Source organism: Atractosteus spatula, chromosome 14, assembly GCF_055471065.1.
Source record: "Atractosteus spatula isolate fAtrSpa1 chromosome 14, fAtrSpa1.hap1, whole genome shotgun sequence".
NCBI lineage: Eukaryota > Metazoa > Chordata > Actinopteri > Semionotiformes > Lepisosteidae > Atractosteus > Atractosteus spatula.
This window is the reverse complement of record NC_142719.1, coordinates 8,238,887-8,252,504: the sequence shown is the minus strand read 5'-3', so window position 1 is coordinate 8,252,504 and position 13,618 is coordinate 8,238,887. Positions and strand designations below refer to the sequence as shown.

Below are 13,618 nucleotides of genomic sequence, written 5' to 3'. Positions count from 1 at the left end.
TGCTTTTTGAACGGATTAGTACAATGTCTATGACAACAGTTAATATGTAACAGTACATGGTAGTTGAGTCTTGAGAAATCTCGCGCTTGTCGTTCTGAAATAATGAAAACAATAGGCAAATCCTTGTGCACAAGATCCAAACTAGAAAAGGTTCTCAAGTCTAAATTCCTTTTATGAATGCACTGCCCCCTCTCATTAATGACAGGCGCTGAATATGCGCTGGTTAAGCATTTAGGATCAAGTCATGTTAAATGAAAAATTCAAGCACACGTCGTCCAAACTAGATATTGGTCATATGATTTATTGCAAACTTTAAGGTCGTTTGACACTGATCTAGAAAATTTAAAAGAAGCGCTTGCTACAGAGGTTAGAAAAACGTGCAAAAGAAAATCTTCTTGGGGTGGGCTGATTCAGTGTGCTTTCTCGTCTAACGTCGCTTTGATAATTCATAGAAGTTAGACAAATTCTGCACTGTATCCAGAACATCCGAGGGCCACTTGCGTTGTTACGTGCATTCGTGTATATCTTCAGACCCAGTTACAGCAATAATTACGGTATTCATGAAGATTTCTAACAGTGTGAGTGCGTTTGGGGTATTTCAACCGATTAGAAGACATACAATAGCGTTTGTCCTCCGGTAGTAAAAATAACCAGTGAAAATATATTTCTTTTAATTTATGTTGCGATCCGTTTTTCTTTTATTAATCAGTTTTTGAAAATGATCGATTTTCGACTTCGGTGTAAAGGAACTGGCACTGGTCTCCACGTTCATCTTCCGGGAACGTTAATGCAGCTGCCATCTCTCGAAATCAGTGTCTGAAATAATCCCCTCACCCCACACAGATTATGGGTCTCGGTAACTTTCCATTGATAAAATGAATCAAGTCGGCTGTCACTCATCCTGCTGCTCACCCCTCGGACGCGCACCGGAAAGAGGCAGGGATTCTGCGGAGTCCCGTGACGTCACAGTGCAGGCCCACTGTAACTAGTTTCCAGGGCGACAGAGATGATGTCAGGGCCCCTGCCTTACCCACGTGTCCCATATAAAGCAGCCCTTCGGGTGCGCTGCCGACCTTAGTATAGTACAGGCATCAGCTGAGCTGAGTTGCATGAAGGCTCTTCGGAACAGGACAGAGCAGTTTGCAACGGCAGAGAAAGCGAGCCACTCTGTGTACAAGCTTCAGTCTGATTCCGCAACTCTCTAGAAGTATTTCTTTTGGATTTACCCGAGATGGCTGTTACTGAAGCTGGCTGCGACTTGACCTACTCCAAAATGAGGGGATTGGTAGCTTTCCTTACCGGTATGGAATTTTAAAGTTTATTTCCCGGTTCCTCTGCACCGCTGTAATCCCTTACTCGGTCGAAGGGACGAATTCAGTGTGCTGAGCTGTCGCCTCCACTGAAATGAACGTTCATGTAAATCTTTACAACAAGTTGTTTTTAATTACAGGTGGGACGTATCAGTGCCTGCTTAAAGCTGGACACTATTATAATATTGGCGTGTCTTGTGAAACTACGAACTGTTTGTAGAGGCTCTGCACCTGTTGAATAAAATGGGTATTGAATGTCCTGTGGTTCCGCTACTTACAAATTGCTTTAATGAGGGACGTTAACCACGGGTTTCGTTGAAACTCGGTGCTCTGCTGAGAAATAAAACCTCCGGAGAATGCAAGAGAAGTAGTTGTGACAGAACAATGCGGACTGGAGACGTTTCCTGGGCACCCGACTGTTCCGATTTGAAAAAGAAAGTTTCAATATTTTTCTCTGCGCTGCTCATTCATTCGCGTTAAATTGATAATGGCAATTTGAAGGGCTTCTGCAGAAATACCGATTGAGTCCCCTCGGGCGTGTTTATGCAACTTGTTTTGGAAAGTATTGATCTCCGTTTGCTTCGCAGAATTATTGGGGTGTGAATGAAAGTTTTGTATCTGTTTGAATGTCCTTCCTTGTTTTTTTAAATCAACCGACAGAGCGCGGAATATAGGAAGAAACGTACAGTTCTACAATAACAATGGCAAATATTTGTTTAGGCGGTGGGGGGGAATTCGGATGTAGATTATCTGGATACATTTTAAAAATGAACTGCTGTGTACGTCAGGCTCCTCATTTTGACTTTTGCGGTTCGCTTTAATTCCAACAAGAGGGCTTCCCGTACAGGAACTGTACATTACTAAGTATCTTAATTAAATAGTAGGTACTGTACTACTGTGTATGTCACGGAAAACGGCAAGCTGGTGGTATTGCGCTGTCTCAAAGCTGCCTTCGAAGCGGCGAGAAACGATCTAGGCAGTGAAACATGACCGGCGAATTTGAACAACCCTGAGCTAGGGGCGACACCGGAGAAGATCCAGGCGTTTTCTGGTCCTCCTACAGTACATACAGTGTATACAGGAAAGCGAGGAACCCCAGTCCCCCCACCCCGGTCTCTTTAAAAAGCAGTGACGTTTGGGCAGGTTGCTGTGTCTCGGATTTCCCTGCTGACGAATACGCCTCCTTTGTCTCGCAGCCTTCATCAAGGAGAGGAAGATGGGCTTGAACGACTTCATCCAGAAGCTGGTGTCCAACCCGCACATCTGTCAACAGTAAGTGTCGGGGTCCGAGTCCCGCGGTTTGGGGGCGTATCCTGCGTCCTGACAGTCGACTTGAGCAAAGCGGGGTACTGGGCCCAAAACTGTGCAAAACAAGACGAGTGTTAACAGCAGGTGTGACCAGAGATCCCCGCTTCAGCAGTGTTTGGCTTAATACACTTTGTTTCCTGTACCGTGTTTGAAAAGCCATATACAGTAGTACAGAGTTAAACGGAGCGGAGTCTGCTGTGTTTTCTTCCCACGGAGTGCGTTATTATGTAAGATGTTTCTTACTATGAGTGGGGATATCTGTACTAGACGAGTGCTGAGACTCTGAATCGTATAAGGTGTATTTTCTTTCAATTTCTCCCCATACCCTGATCTCCAAAAGTGTCATTTTGGTCAGGCTGTAAATAGCATCAAGGTTTAGCCTAATCTCTGTTAACACCCACGCAGGTTAACCTGCTGCTTGAGAGCAAAGCTCTGGGAGGAAATAGACTTCACCCGTCACTGATCTCAGTCGTCATTCTTAAATAAGCACCTTTGCTGCAGATCATTTTTTCTTCTCCCCGGGCGAAGATAAAGTACTGATTCCGCTGCAGTGTGCGTTTTCCAAGAGAGTTCTTGGTACCCGGTCTGTTAGATGAGTCGAGATTAAAAAACAGAATTTTTTAAATGTACAGAAAATCTAGAAGGCATCACCCCCAAAAAAGAAGAAAGTCGCAGTTCTGGATCTTTTACTTTGTGGACCAGAGAGCATTAATCCGACTTTGACCACTGACCGCCTCGGTTTAGTGGGTCAGCCAGTTCATGATTTCAGAGGCCGGTCACAGGATTAGAACTTTAGGATTAGGTGACATGTTTCGGCATTGTTTCCAATAGCGCCGTCACAAAATGGGTATACCGTAAAATAAATGTTTTCATAACCGATATCCCGTCTCTCCTGTGTTTCTCTTCCGTCTGCCCTTGTTAGAGCAGATGGCGAGTCCTTTTCTAAACCTGCCCCGGCTGACACCACCTGATTTTTTTTTTTTGCGCTTCCTCCTCCTCACTGCCGTGTGGCTCAATGGAAAACAGATCACGCTAGAGCCCTTAAATCCCACATTTTGACCGTAATCCGAAATGAAGAGGCCGCGCTGGTGGCACAGCTAGGAGCTCAGTCCGCGGTTCTTGTATGGGAGTCTCGTCTCCAGCAGAGGTGTGACTTAAATGACACGCTTCGTAACGTCTTGGAGGGCTCCGCGCTCCATGCAGCGTGGGCAGCCATCTAATGTCCTGCAATCTCATTCATTTGCATATGAATAATTGCCTACTCCAGGAATGACTCAGACATTCACGGTATTACTGCGGTGTGAGAGGCATCGGCGCCACACCACGGATCTGAGAAACGCATCTCCAGCCAGATTTGGCTTGGCTGTAATGACAAAAGCCACAATTCTTTTATTTCTTTTGCAAAACACGTAATGGTCTTTTTGTACAGCCATCACACTGACTAGAGCCGAGTAATATCTTACAAAAAATTTATTTCACTAAATTGAAATGTACTTTTACAGTGGAAGATGTATTTTACTTTTTCTAAAAATGTTTTTCGAGACTTATCCGAGACATTTTAAACAATGCCTTTGGTATATTTATACTATATGAAAGAACACGTAACTGTAATCGTTTTAATCTCTCAGAAGGCTTAGCCTTTTTAATCTTTTGAATACTGTGCATTTTAATTGCTCCGGTAGAATAAACAAACCGTGTAACACCAGCGCCATCTAGTGGCCAGTATGCATGGTCCTCGCAGCTGAGTTTATCGCACGGTGAGGATACTCTCCAATTTTCAAGGACTCGGAGACAATGACTCCCTACAAAGAACTTTGAAGTATAGCAAATGAGATTCCTTAAAATAAACTCATGGAATATGACTCACGGTCCTTATAGATTAGGTTTTAAATGAAGATTTAACTCAAAAGACTTTGAAACGATATTTTAGAAGAAGAGTATCCTTCCTGTTCAAACAAACCTTTTTTTTCCCCCCCAGCTCGGATGTCAGAGTGTTCCTAAAAATCGACGAAAATCAGAATGAGGAAACGGAACAGGAGAGCGGCTCCACTCCGGTAAGTACTTACCCTCAAGAAGAAAATACTTTTATCGTCACGGAAACGGGAAGTTTAATATTTCGTTCCTTCTGCCCGTCACTTAGGTGTGCCTGAATTCCCCCAGAAGCTCGCTGGCGGAAGAGACCCAGTAAGTCTTCGCACTCTGCTCCCCGAAATCATGACTGCCAATTAGAGCGCCTGACTGATAAACTGATCACCCGATCTGTTTTTTTTTTGTTATTTCAGGGTTAAACCGTCTGATTTTGACTACCTGAAAATCATCGGGAAAGGCAGTTTCGGAAAGGTGACCAGTCATGACTTTTTCCCGTTGTTTCGATGAGCTTATTCCGTAGATTGAATTGAGAAATCGGAATTTTTAATTAAAACTAGCAGTAATTGAATGAAGGGAAGCCAGACGTCTTTCGTTGTGTATTAAAAACCGTTTAGAAGATGATTTGTTGAATGGAGATCACTAGAGCTTTGACGCCTACAGGCTGCATTTCAGGTGAGGGCACAGAAACCACAGTGAAGGGTCACTTACATCTATCTCGTTGGTCAATAAAACCACTGCAGGCTGTGTGGATTAAAAGAGCCTTTACTCCTTTATCAGTTAAAACGTGGTTACAATGGGCTTTCCCAAACCTGGTGCTGGGCACTACAACCCTGCTGGTTGTCTTGGCCAGCAAGTTACTTAGCAGTCAGTACTTTTGCAAGTTGTTCTCCAGGCTCGGAGCCTGAAGATGAAGTTACTTAAGAGATGCAGTGGTCAGGGCGATCGCTCACCCCGGTGGTACAGGGCTGTTGGCCATTCCCAGAATGGATGCTGACGCTCTCCTGCTCTGCCTGTCCATTGCAGGTTCTGCTGGCGAGGCACAAGGAGAGTGCCAAGTACTACGCTGTCAAGGTGCTGCAGAAGAAAATCATCCTGAAGAAGAAAGAAGTGAGTTCCAGCTTGCGTTTCTGTATTTGCAAATAAATAAGGAGCAGGATAGTCTGTGAGAATCCTGCAGCAGGATAGTGATGTGTGTTGTGGACTCTGGCCTCCAGTTTGGTAGCCAGATGCATTTTATTACTGAAGCTATAACGGCTCTCTGTGACCCTGAGGCCATCTCTATAGATGGCCCTTCACTGATTGGGCTTGAAGCTGACTGTCTAAACGTGTCTGCTTTTGTTGCTAATAATGCTATACTATTGCTATGTTGCTCCCTGTCTGCTACAGCAAAAGCACATCATGGCCGAACGCAGCGTCCTCTTGAAGAACCTGAAGCACCCTTTCCTCGTGGGGCTGCACTACTCCTTCCAGACCACCGACAAGCTGTACTTCGTGCTGGACTACGTCAATGGGGGCGAGGTAGGCACCAGCACTGCTGCCACCAGTACTCGCAGACTTGGAAATCAACACGTGGTTGTATTTGAACATTCAAGGTGGCTTTAAGAACCAAAATGAGAAATGAAAACAAAGCCTACCAGAATAAACTTTTATTGGAGGATGTTGTCTGAGCCCTGTGGATCTTGAAATGTGCATGCTGGGACACGTGACATTTTGTTTCGGTCTTGTTGCCGTGTTTGCCCACGCAGCAAGAGTACCGGCAGCCTTTAGTGCACACCTACGCAGCCCAGCCTCGGCGGATCTGAAGACCTTGGCATGCTTTTGTAGTGCATTTACTTCTTTAATTAAAACCGTAAACATCCCTGTGAGAGAACTGAGGGATGTCTTTAAAGAGAGATTTTGGGAAAAACAGTTTGAGCTTCTTGGCATCCGGTGCTTCCTAGAGAGACCCATCCTCCCTTCCCCCACCTCCTCCTCCTCCTCCTCCTGGGCAGATCGGGGAGTGCGACTGAGTCATCACTCAGCTGTAGTGTGTGTAGGGGGTGGATTCGGACTGTTGTGATGTAGCCGTGGGTTTGTAACAGCCGCCCCCTCTCTCTCTCTCAGCTCTTCTACCACCTGCAGCGAGAGAGGGTGTTCCTGGAGCCACGCGCTCGGTTCTATGCTGCTGAGATGGCCAGCGCCCTGGGCTACCTTCACTCCTTGCACATTGTCTACAGGTAGGACTGCCCGGCCCTGGGCTACTGAAAACGCAGCCAGGACACACCTCAAATCCCACTTTCTGATGCTTGGTGGCACAGCTGCTTCGATACCGTCGCACATCGGTGCTCTCTGTTGCAGGTTTAGGTCTCGTGATTCTGATGGGCTACATGTTGCAGTTCTTTTGCAATGGTTGTAACTTGAAAAAGTGGTCCATGCCACTGTAGCATGATGTAGTGAAAATTAGATAGCCTTTGACAATCGGGTGTTAAAGATGAACTCAAGATAGCAGGAAATCGGATATAAAAAAGCAAAGACAGGTTAGTCGTGGACTACGGGTGGTCAGAATGATTTGAACAGGAGAATAAATGCAAAGAAAACGCATCAGTAGCTCTACAGGCATGTTATGATACTTGATTCATTTTGAGGTTATTGCATCACTTCTTTCATATTTGAGTGTTTTGGAGTAACGGAAACCTTTTTCTCATTCAGAGACCTGAAACCAGAAAACATTCTATTGGACTCGCAAGGCCACATTGTGCTGACAGACTTTGGGCTCTGCAAGGAAGGGCTTGACCCCAATGGGACCACGTCTACCTTCTGTGGAACCCCAGAGGTGAGACTGAGAGGCAACGTTCAGGAGGATCAGATCAAAGACTTGGCACGTTCAGGTAGTGTCAGGTCCTACAGAGCTTTGGCCAAATCCTTGACTTGTTATACATTCAAGGTGGCTTTAAGATCTAAAATGAGAAATGTAAACAAAGCTTACCACATGTCTGTTTATGCTGTGGTTTATAAAAACTTATAACATTTTATAAAAATGGCTAACTCAATGAAGTTCATGCTGAGTTATTGCCTTCTAACAAGTTCAGCTCACTAGAAAACAGTTATCAGTGTTTTACCATGCAGCTGTGTTGCAGAACAGTGCACTTGTCTGTTTCGCTTGGGGTTTCTTGCTTTTTACTGCCATTCAAAAAATGTCTGCATCTGCTTTTCCGACAGTATTTGGCACCTGAAGTTCTGCAGAAGCAAGCCTACGACCGTACTGTGGACTGGTGGTGCTTGGGTTCTGTGCTGTATGAAATGCTGTACGGACTGGTGAGTATTGCTTTGTGTGTGCCTCTTGTATCAAGACAATGTGAGCTCATGCGTATTCCAAAACTTCTTTTGTATATTTTCCTGTGTGTTTGTGTGTCGGCTATGAACCTCTTTATTAAAATTTTGCAGTATTACGAACAATAGTGCTTCTTTTTTAGCGTTTAACCCAGTTTGACAATTGTTCCTTCTATTTGGATGCAGTGTAACTTATCTACATTGTATGTATGTAACTTTTGATATTGTTTATCTGCTAAATGCAGCCTTCCTTAAGGCCCCTCTTTTGGCATTAAAACCAGGAATGGGTTGTCTTTCCATGATCGATATTGTCAGCAGTTTATTTGCAAAGTGAGCTTTCTGCCATCAGAGGGCTGCTGGGTTGCAACTGACTGTTACTCCTCTCCCTCTCTTTCCCCAGCCTCCGTTTTACAGCCGCAACACGGCGGAGATGTACAACAACATCCTGCACAAGAGCCTGGTGCTGAAGCCCAACGTGTCCAATGCAGGCCGAGAGCTGCTGGAGGGCCTGCTGCAGAAGGACCGCAGACGCAGACTGGGGGCCAGGGATGACTTTGTAAGAACAGCACATCTGACACTGCAGGGGCACTCCAGAGAGAGACACACGCTTCGCACGTCTTCACACCCACGCTCCCTCTGTTGCACTGTGCGCACACGCACACGTGTGCAGATGGGACCCACTCTCCAGACTCCAGGATCCCATTGTCATATTTAAAAGCTCCCAGCAGCAAATTAAAAAGCTATGAGCTTCAGTTTACAACTATTTATAAATGCACAAAAGCATTACACCTTAAGCCTTAACACACAAGAACTGTGTGTTGTAGTAAAACAGCCATTAGTAGTGAAATGCCAATGTATCTTAGGCTTTGAAAAATTTCTGGATGGTAATTTTATAACTGCTAATGCAAAGTGTTCTATTTTAAGTTTCTCTTAAGTTGAAAATCTAATGTAAAGACACTACTGTGTTTGTTTCAATAGGTCAATTTATTTTTCTCTCTTCACAGTTGGAACTCAAGTCTCATGCCTTCTTTTCCCCGATAAACTGGGATGACCTTGTGGCAAAGAAAATCACCCCTCCCTTCATCCCAGCTGTGGTGAGTACCATTTTGGAGGAAACAGCTGCTATTTCTGTGGTGTTTTTCTTTAGACTGAAGTAAAAAATCTGCAACTGCTCTTGTTCATCTTAGCCATGCACTACTGATTATTCATTCTAAGTGTTGAAAAAATACTTCCCATTGAAACCTAAGATGTTTTTTAGTCCTACTGTAGAATTGTTTGCAGTTTCCACGTACACTCTACTTTGAGGTAGTAACAAACCACCATATTTTATTGCCCATTTGTAGGGCTTGAAATACATTGTTTTTTACAGTTGTAAACCTGTGGGCAGAATTGTGTATCGGGTATCTGGACATGGGCTCTCGTGTTTCACTTTACAGTCCGGCCCCACCGACCTTCGACACTTTGACCCCGAGTTCACCCACCTGCCCGTGCCTGGTTCCCTTGGCAACGCGGACAGTATCCTGGTAACCAGCAGCGTGCGAGAGGCAGCAGGTGCCTTCCCAGGCTTCTCCTACGTGCCCCCTGCTGACGACGCCTTCCTGTAGGGCCGCTGTCCTCTTCCCTCCCAGAGCAGCGCACGGGCGCTGTGAGGGCGGGCCAAGAGGAGGAGCCCCCCCGGCAGAAGCTAGGGGGTGCCTCTCTGTGCACCGCCGCATGACGGCGGATGGGGTCAGAGGCGGGACTCGCCCTGGCGTTCGCTGGAGACGAGTGGACTTGACGTGCTCGGCCGTACAGAGGCAGCTGGGCAGACGACGGTTCCTCTGTCCTTTCTAAAAAAGGACGAACAGTCACCAAGGTGGGCTGCCCTGCGGACTGGCAATGTGATTCCCCATTCCGAAAGCACCCCTGTCCTAGCTGATGCGTGTTGAGAACTTCTATCCTGAGTTACTAATGAAGAAACCTTTGCCAGCTGAAGGATCTCGGCATCCCAGTGGATTGGAATGAAAGGACTCAAGACATTGAATGTTGTGGGCGTGTGGTGTACCGTACGTGCTATGGAGGGTGGGGGACGTTAGCTAGTTGCTTTGGACATTGACTGCTGCCGAGTGCATGTATCTTGTTGATACCAGCTTTAGGGGAACGCCTTTTGGATTTTTAAATTTGTATATGTTAAAGTTATTTTTATACAAATGCTGCATTGCACTCCATGAAGTTAGGACTGAATGTGTGAGGTGTATTATAGGAAAGGTTTTAGCAGAGGTTGACCTTACAGAGAGGGATGCTTGACACAGGTTTCAGTGTGTACAGAGTCTGAAAGAAAATGGTGCACTTTGTAATTTTGAGCTGTTGCACACCTCTGTGTCAAATACGATGTTCTCCACTGTCTTTCCATGGAGAAATCACACTATTTCCTGGAAAACGTATAAAGGCATTATTGGCACTGATAAAAAAAAAAATGCCAGTGAGTGTGGTGATTTAAGGTTACCTTGACCTTAAGTGTAAGATTTTCCCATGAGGCACTGCAAGCAGACTGGTGCTAACACTGTGCTGGAGAATGCTGACAAAGGTTGGGAAAGTTCCTATTGTTCAAATCTCACTTAAAATAGATGTTAAGTCACAAACCACTCCTGGGCTTCGTGTAGAGTGGCAATATTGTAGCTCCTTTCTCAGTCCATCGTGGAGAATATTTCCTTCTGAGAGTCCTAATCCTGAATGTATCCACCCCGTTAAACATACAGATTAAAAACATGAAGGACCTTCATGTTACATAATGATTCCATCAATTTATGGAAGGATGTAAGGTGCAGAGTATGAGCTAGTTTTATTAAATTAGTTCTATTTTATATACCTACAGTGACCTTACAGGTCTGAGTTCCAATGGACAGGCTGCGGTGTTTGACGAAATGAGGAGAAAAGCTTCCTGTCCTGAGGCACTTGGATCCAAGGAGTTAGTCTGTCCTCTGAAGGTGTAGTCATTGTAAAGAGACCTGGCAGGTATTTTACAGGATGACTGCTTTATTGCACTGCAGCTGGAAGTAATTAGGAAAACCCCTTCTTGGAGCATTGGGTTCTCCAAACTGTGACCAACATGCACTGGATCATGTCACACTTGAGGTCATTTTCAGTCTTCTACCAACTCCTAACACTTCTGCCTGCAGTCACTGTAAACTGCCAGACACTGTATAGCATTGACACAATCATTGCCTGTTTTTATAAATGAATATTATAAAAATCTTAAAGTAAGTGGATACAATTTGCTTCCACTGCATTTTTATGAATATAACTCCTCTGCTTTGTTTTTGGAGGAGGGAACAAATGTGTAATATGATTATGCAGATATCACTTTGCCAGCATTAAAAATAGTGGTGAAAATCAGAATGGGGGAATTGTTTTTCCCCTGGCATTCTGCTTGCAAACACTACTCAATGGCATTAAGATGATATGCATCTTGTACATTGGGGACTCCCAGCACTGGAGCAGGGGCACAGCCCAGCAGGTTTTATTACAGCTGAGCTCTGTTACACAATTGGGTTCTTAATTCAATGGTAGAATTAACTTGAACTCTAAATCCTTTCAGTTCTTAAATTTAGTGGGATATTGGATTTTAGACGTAAGGTAAGATCTACAAATTGAGTAGAAAGGCAGCAAAGGTTCCAATCATACGATGTGCTAATTCAAATAATGGGCTCAGCGGGCATGTGATGTGTGGGTTTCCCCAGGATCAGGGCTGGGAACTTCCACTGTAAATTGTACCTAATTTGAGGTGAGAGGATAGCCTCCTGTTTTGTACAGCAAATACATAGAATGTTGTGATGCAAAAAGGCCTGGCCCTACAGGTTCCTTCTTTAATCACTGTTCTTTTTCTATGGTCTGCCTCACCAATACGTTTCATGGCCATGAATCAGCTCTCAACCAGTTCCAAACAAAGCTCTGTGATTTTGTCTTCACACAACTGTTACTCTTGGGTCTCATTTTGACATTAGCAGGGAAAGGCGGTCCATGGGGCCAAAGTGGTTTAGTGTTATCTAGGGAGTTCTATACTTCGTTTGGCTTTTTGTCTTGCCCAGTGCAAGCGGAGCGGTCTCGAGTTTATTCATGGACATAGACTTACTCTCGCAGACCGAGAACTATTTCCTGATGTAAACTCAGTTGAAAGAAGGCTTTTATTTACTACTGCCTTGTTTCAATGAATGCAAGTGCAAGCACTCATAAGCACCTTGAACACGCCTGATCTCCTCAGATCATGGAATTTAAGCAGGGTCAGTCCTGGTTAGCAACCGAATGGGAATCCACCTGGCAAAATGTGGTGCTGTAAGTTTTGTGTATGGCCAGATGCCCATATAATATAATTTGCACATTGTTTTGGGTTGTGAAAGCTAAAGCTACCAGCTACCCACATGTTCTAAGAGGTTGGATCAATTAACTAATAACTCCCAAACAGGCTAGATGGGCCATTTGGCCTCCTCTTGCTTGTAACTGTTTTTAAGAACATAAGGTTACAAACAAAACAAGGCCCATCGGTTGATCTTGCTCGTTTGGTTTCCCTATTGCTGTTCTTCCTGCTTCAACTGACTTAAGTTGTAGAACAGTACACTAACTCATACATTTCTTTCGAAAAAAGAACCTCCTCCTCAGTAATCTTTTGGGAGTTTGCCTATTTCAGTGGCCTTGGAAAAAGATGCCTTGTGCTAAGATGATGTGATCAATCTCGTGGCCCTGGCACGTCCACGGGTCTTACATCCACTGCTTCAGTCAACGAGGCAAGAAACTTATTGGTGCTGGCTTGGCCCAGAAAGATGGATATCTACTTCAGTTATTGAAGCATGCTCCCTATACACATTAGATTTCTTTTGGCACAGTGAAAAACTAAGTGTAGTAGTGCTATATCTTCCCTCTTCAGCTGCATGCCAAGGTTAGGAAGAGGCTCTCACTGCTGCTTAAGAACTGAGACGACTCAGTGAGGGGGTCTTTTTAAAAACTTTCTAGGAGAGTAATGATGACCTCCAAGTTGTTCCAATATACAGCTTCTGCCATAGAGACTGAAGCTAGTTATACAGTTCCAGTGTTGCAATTTCTTCCATATTTGGAAGTCTTTCAGTTTTCTTTGGTTGTTTTTCCACCTCTTATTTACACATTGTAAGCATAAGTATACCTACTGTACTTGATAGCTGGAAGAGTTATTGCTAAAGAAACATCATTGTAGATCTGTAACAAATATGATAATAAATCAAAGAAACTATGGAGTGGCGTGCCTGTTTTTCCACTTATATAATTGGGCTGGGTATGGGTATTTTTGTCACACTGGTGACTTTAAAGAGTGAGTTTCCAAAGGTACAGATATTGACTTTAGGAAACTAAGAGTTATAAAACTACGGTTTATTTCTTCCTTCCCAGGATGTTGAATTCACTGGCTCTTCTCCCAAGGAGTTGTGGGAGTGTGGAGCAGTCTGCCCAGCCACAAGGATGAAGCCGAAACTTTGGCATCTTTCAAGAAACATCTGGAAGAGATCCTTGGATCAGTGGGCTATTAAGTGCCGAACAGTCTTGGTCTTCTCTCCTTTGATCTGTTGACTGGCGATTTAGTGTTTTATATTTTCTCATGCCAAGTATACCGTATTTGTCCTAATGATACAAAATCTTGATATGCTTTGGGTTTAAATCGGGGGTCTTTCCAAAGAATGGTACAGCTTGCAAAATGTGTCTATCAACAAAAAGGCCAAACCCAACCCTGGCAGGTTGTGCTTAGTGGTAGTGCACAAACCTTAAACCTGATTAAAATTGCTAGGCGGTGATAGTGGCTTGTGGTGTTTTTACCCCAGCCC

At 44.4% G+C, this 13,618-nt stretch overlaps 1 protein-coding gene across 1 annotated transcript; it reads left to right on the top strand.

The window, feature by feature from the left end:
* The first annotated feature begins 1,075 nt into the window (after nucleotides 1-1,075).
* Nucleotides 1,076-13,035, top strand: LOC148820543 (serine/threonine-protein kinase Sgk1). The gene is made up of 13 exons (XM_088932974.1): nucleotides 1,076-1,301; nucleotides 2,507-2,582; nucleotides 4,597-4,672; nucleotides 4,759-4,802; nucleotides 4,901-4,958; nucleotides 5,511-5,594; nucleotides 5,874-6,005; nucleotides 6,591-6,703; nucleotides 7,176-7,299; nucleotides 7,686-7,781; nucleotides 8,197-8,352; nucleotides 8,801-8,890; nucleotides 9,233-13,035. The coding sequence occupies exons 1-13, from the start codon at nucleotides 1,232-1,234 to the stop codon at nucleotides 9,398-9,400; spliced, it is 1,287 nt and encodes a 428-aa protein (XP_088789100.1). The 5' UTR covers nucleotides 1,076-1,231; the 3' UTR covers nucleotides 9,401-13,035.
* The last annotated feature ends 583 nt before the right edge of the window (nucleotides 13,036-13,618 follow it).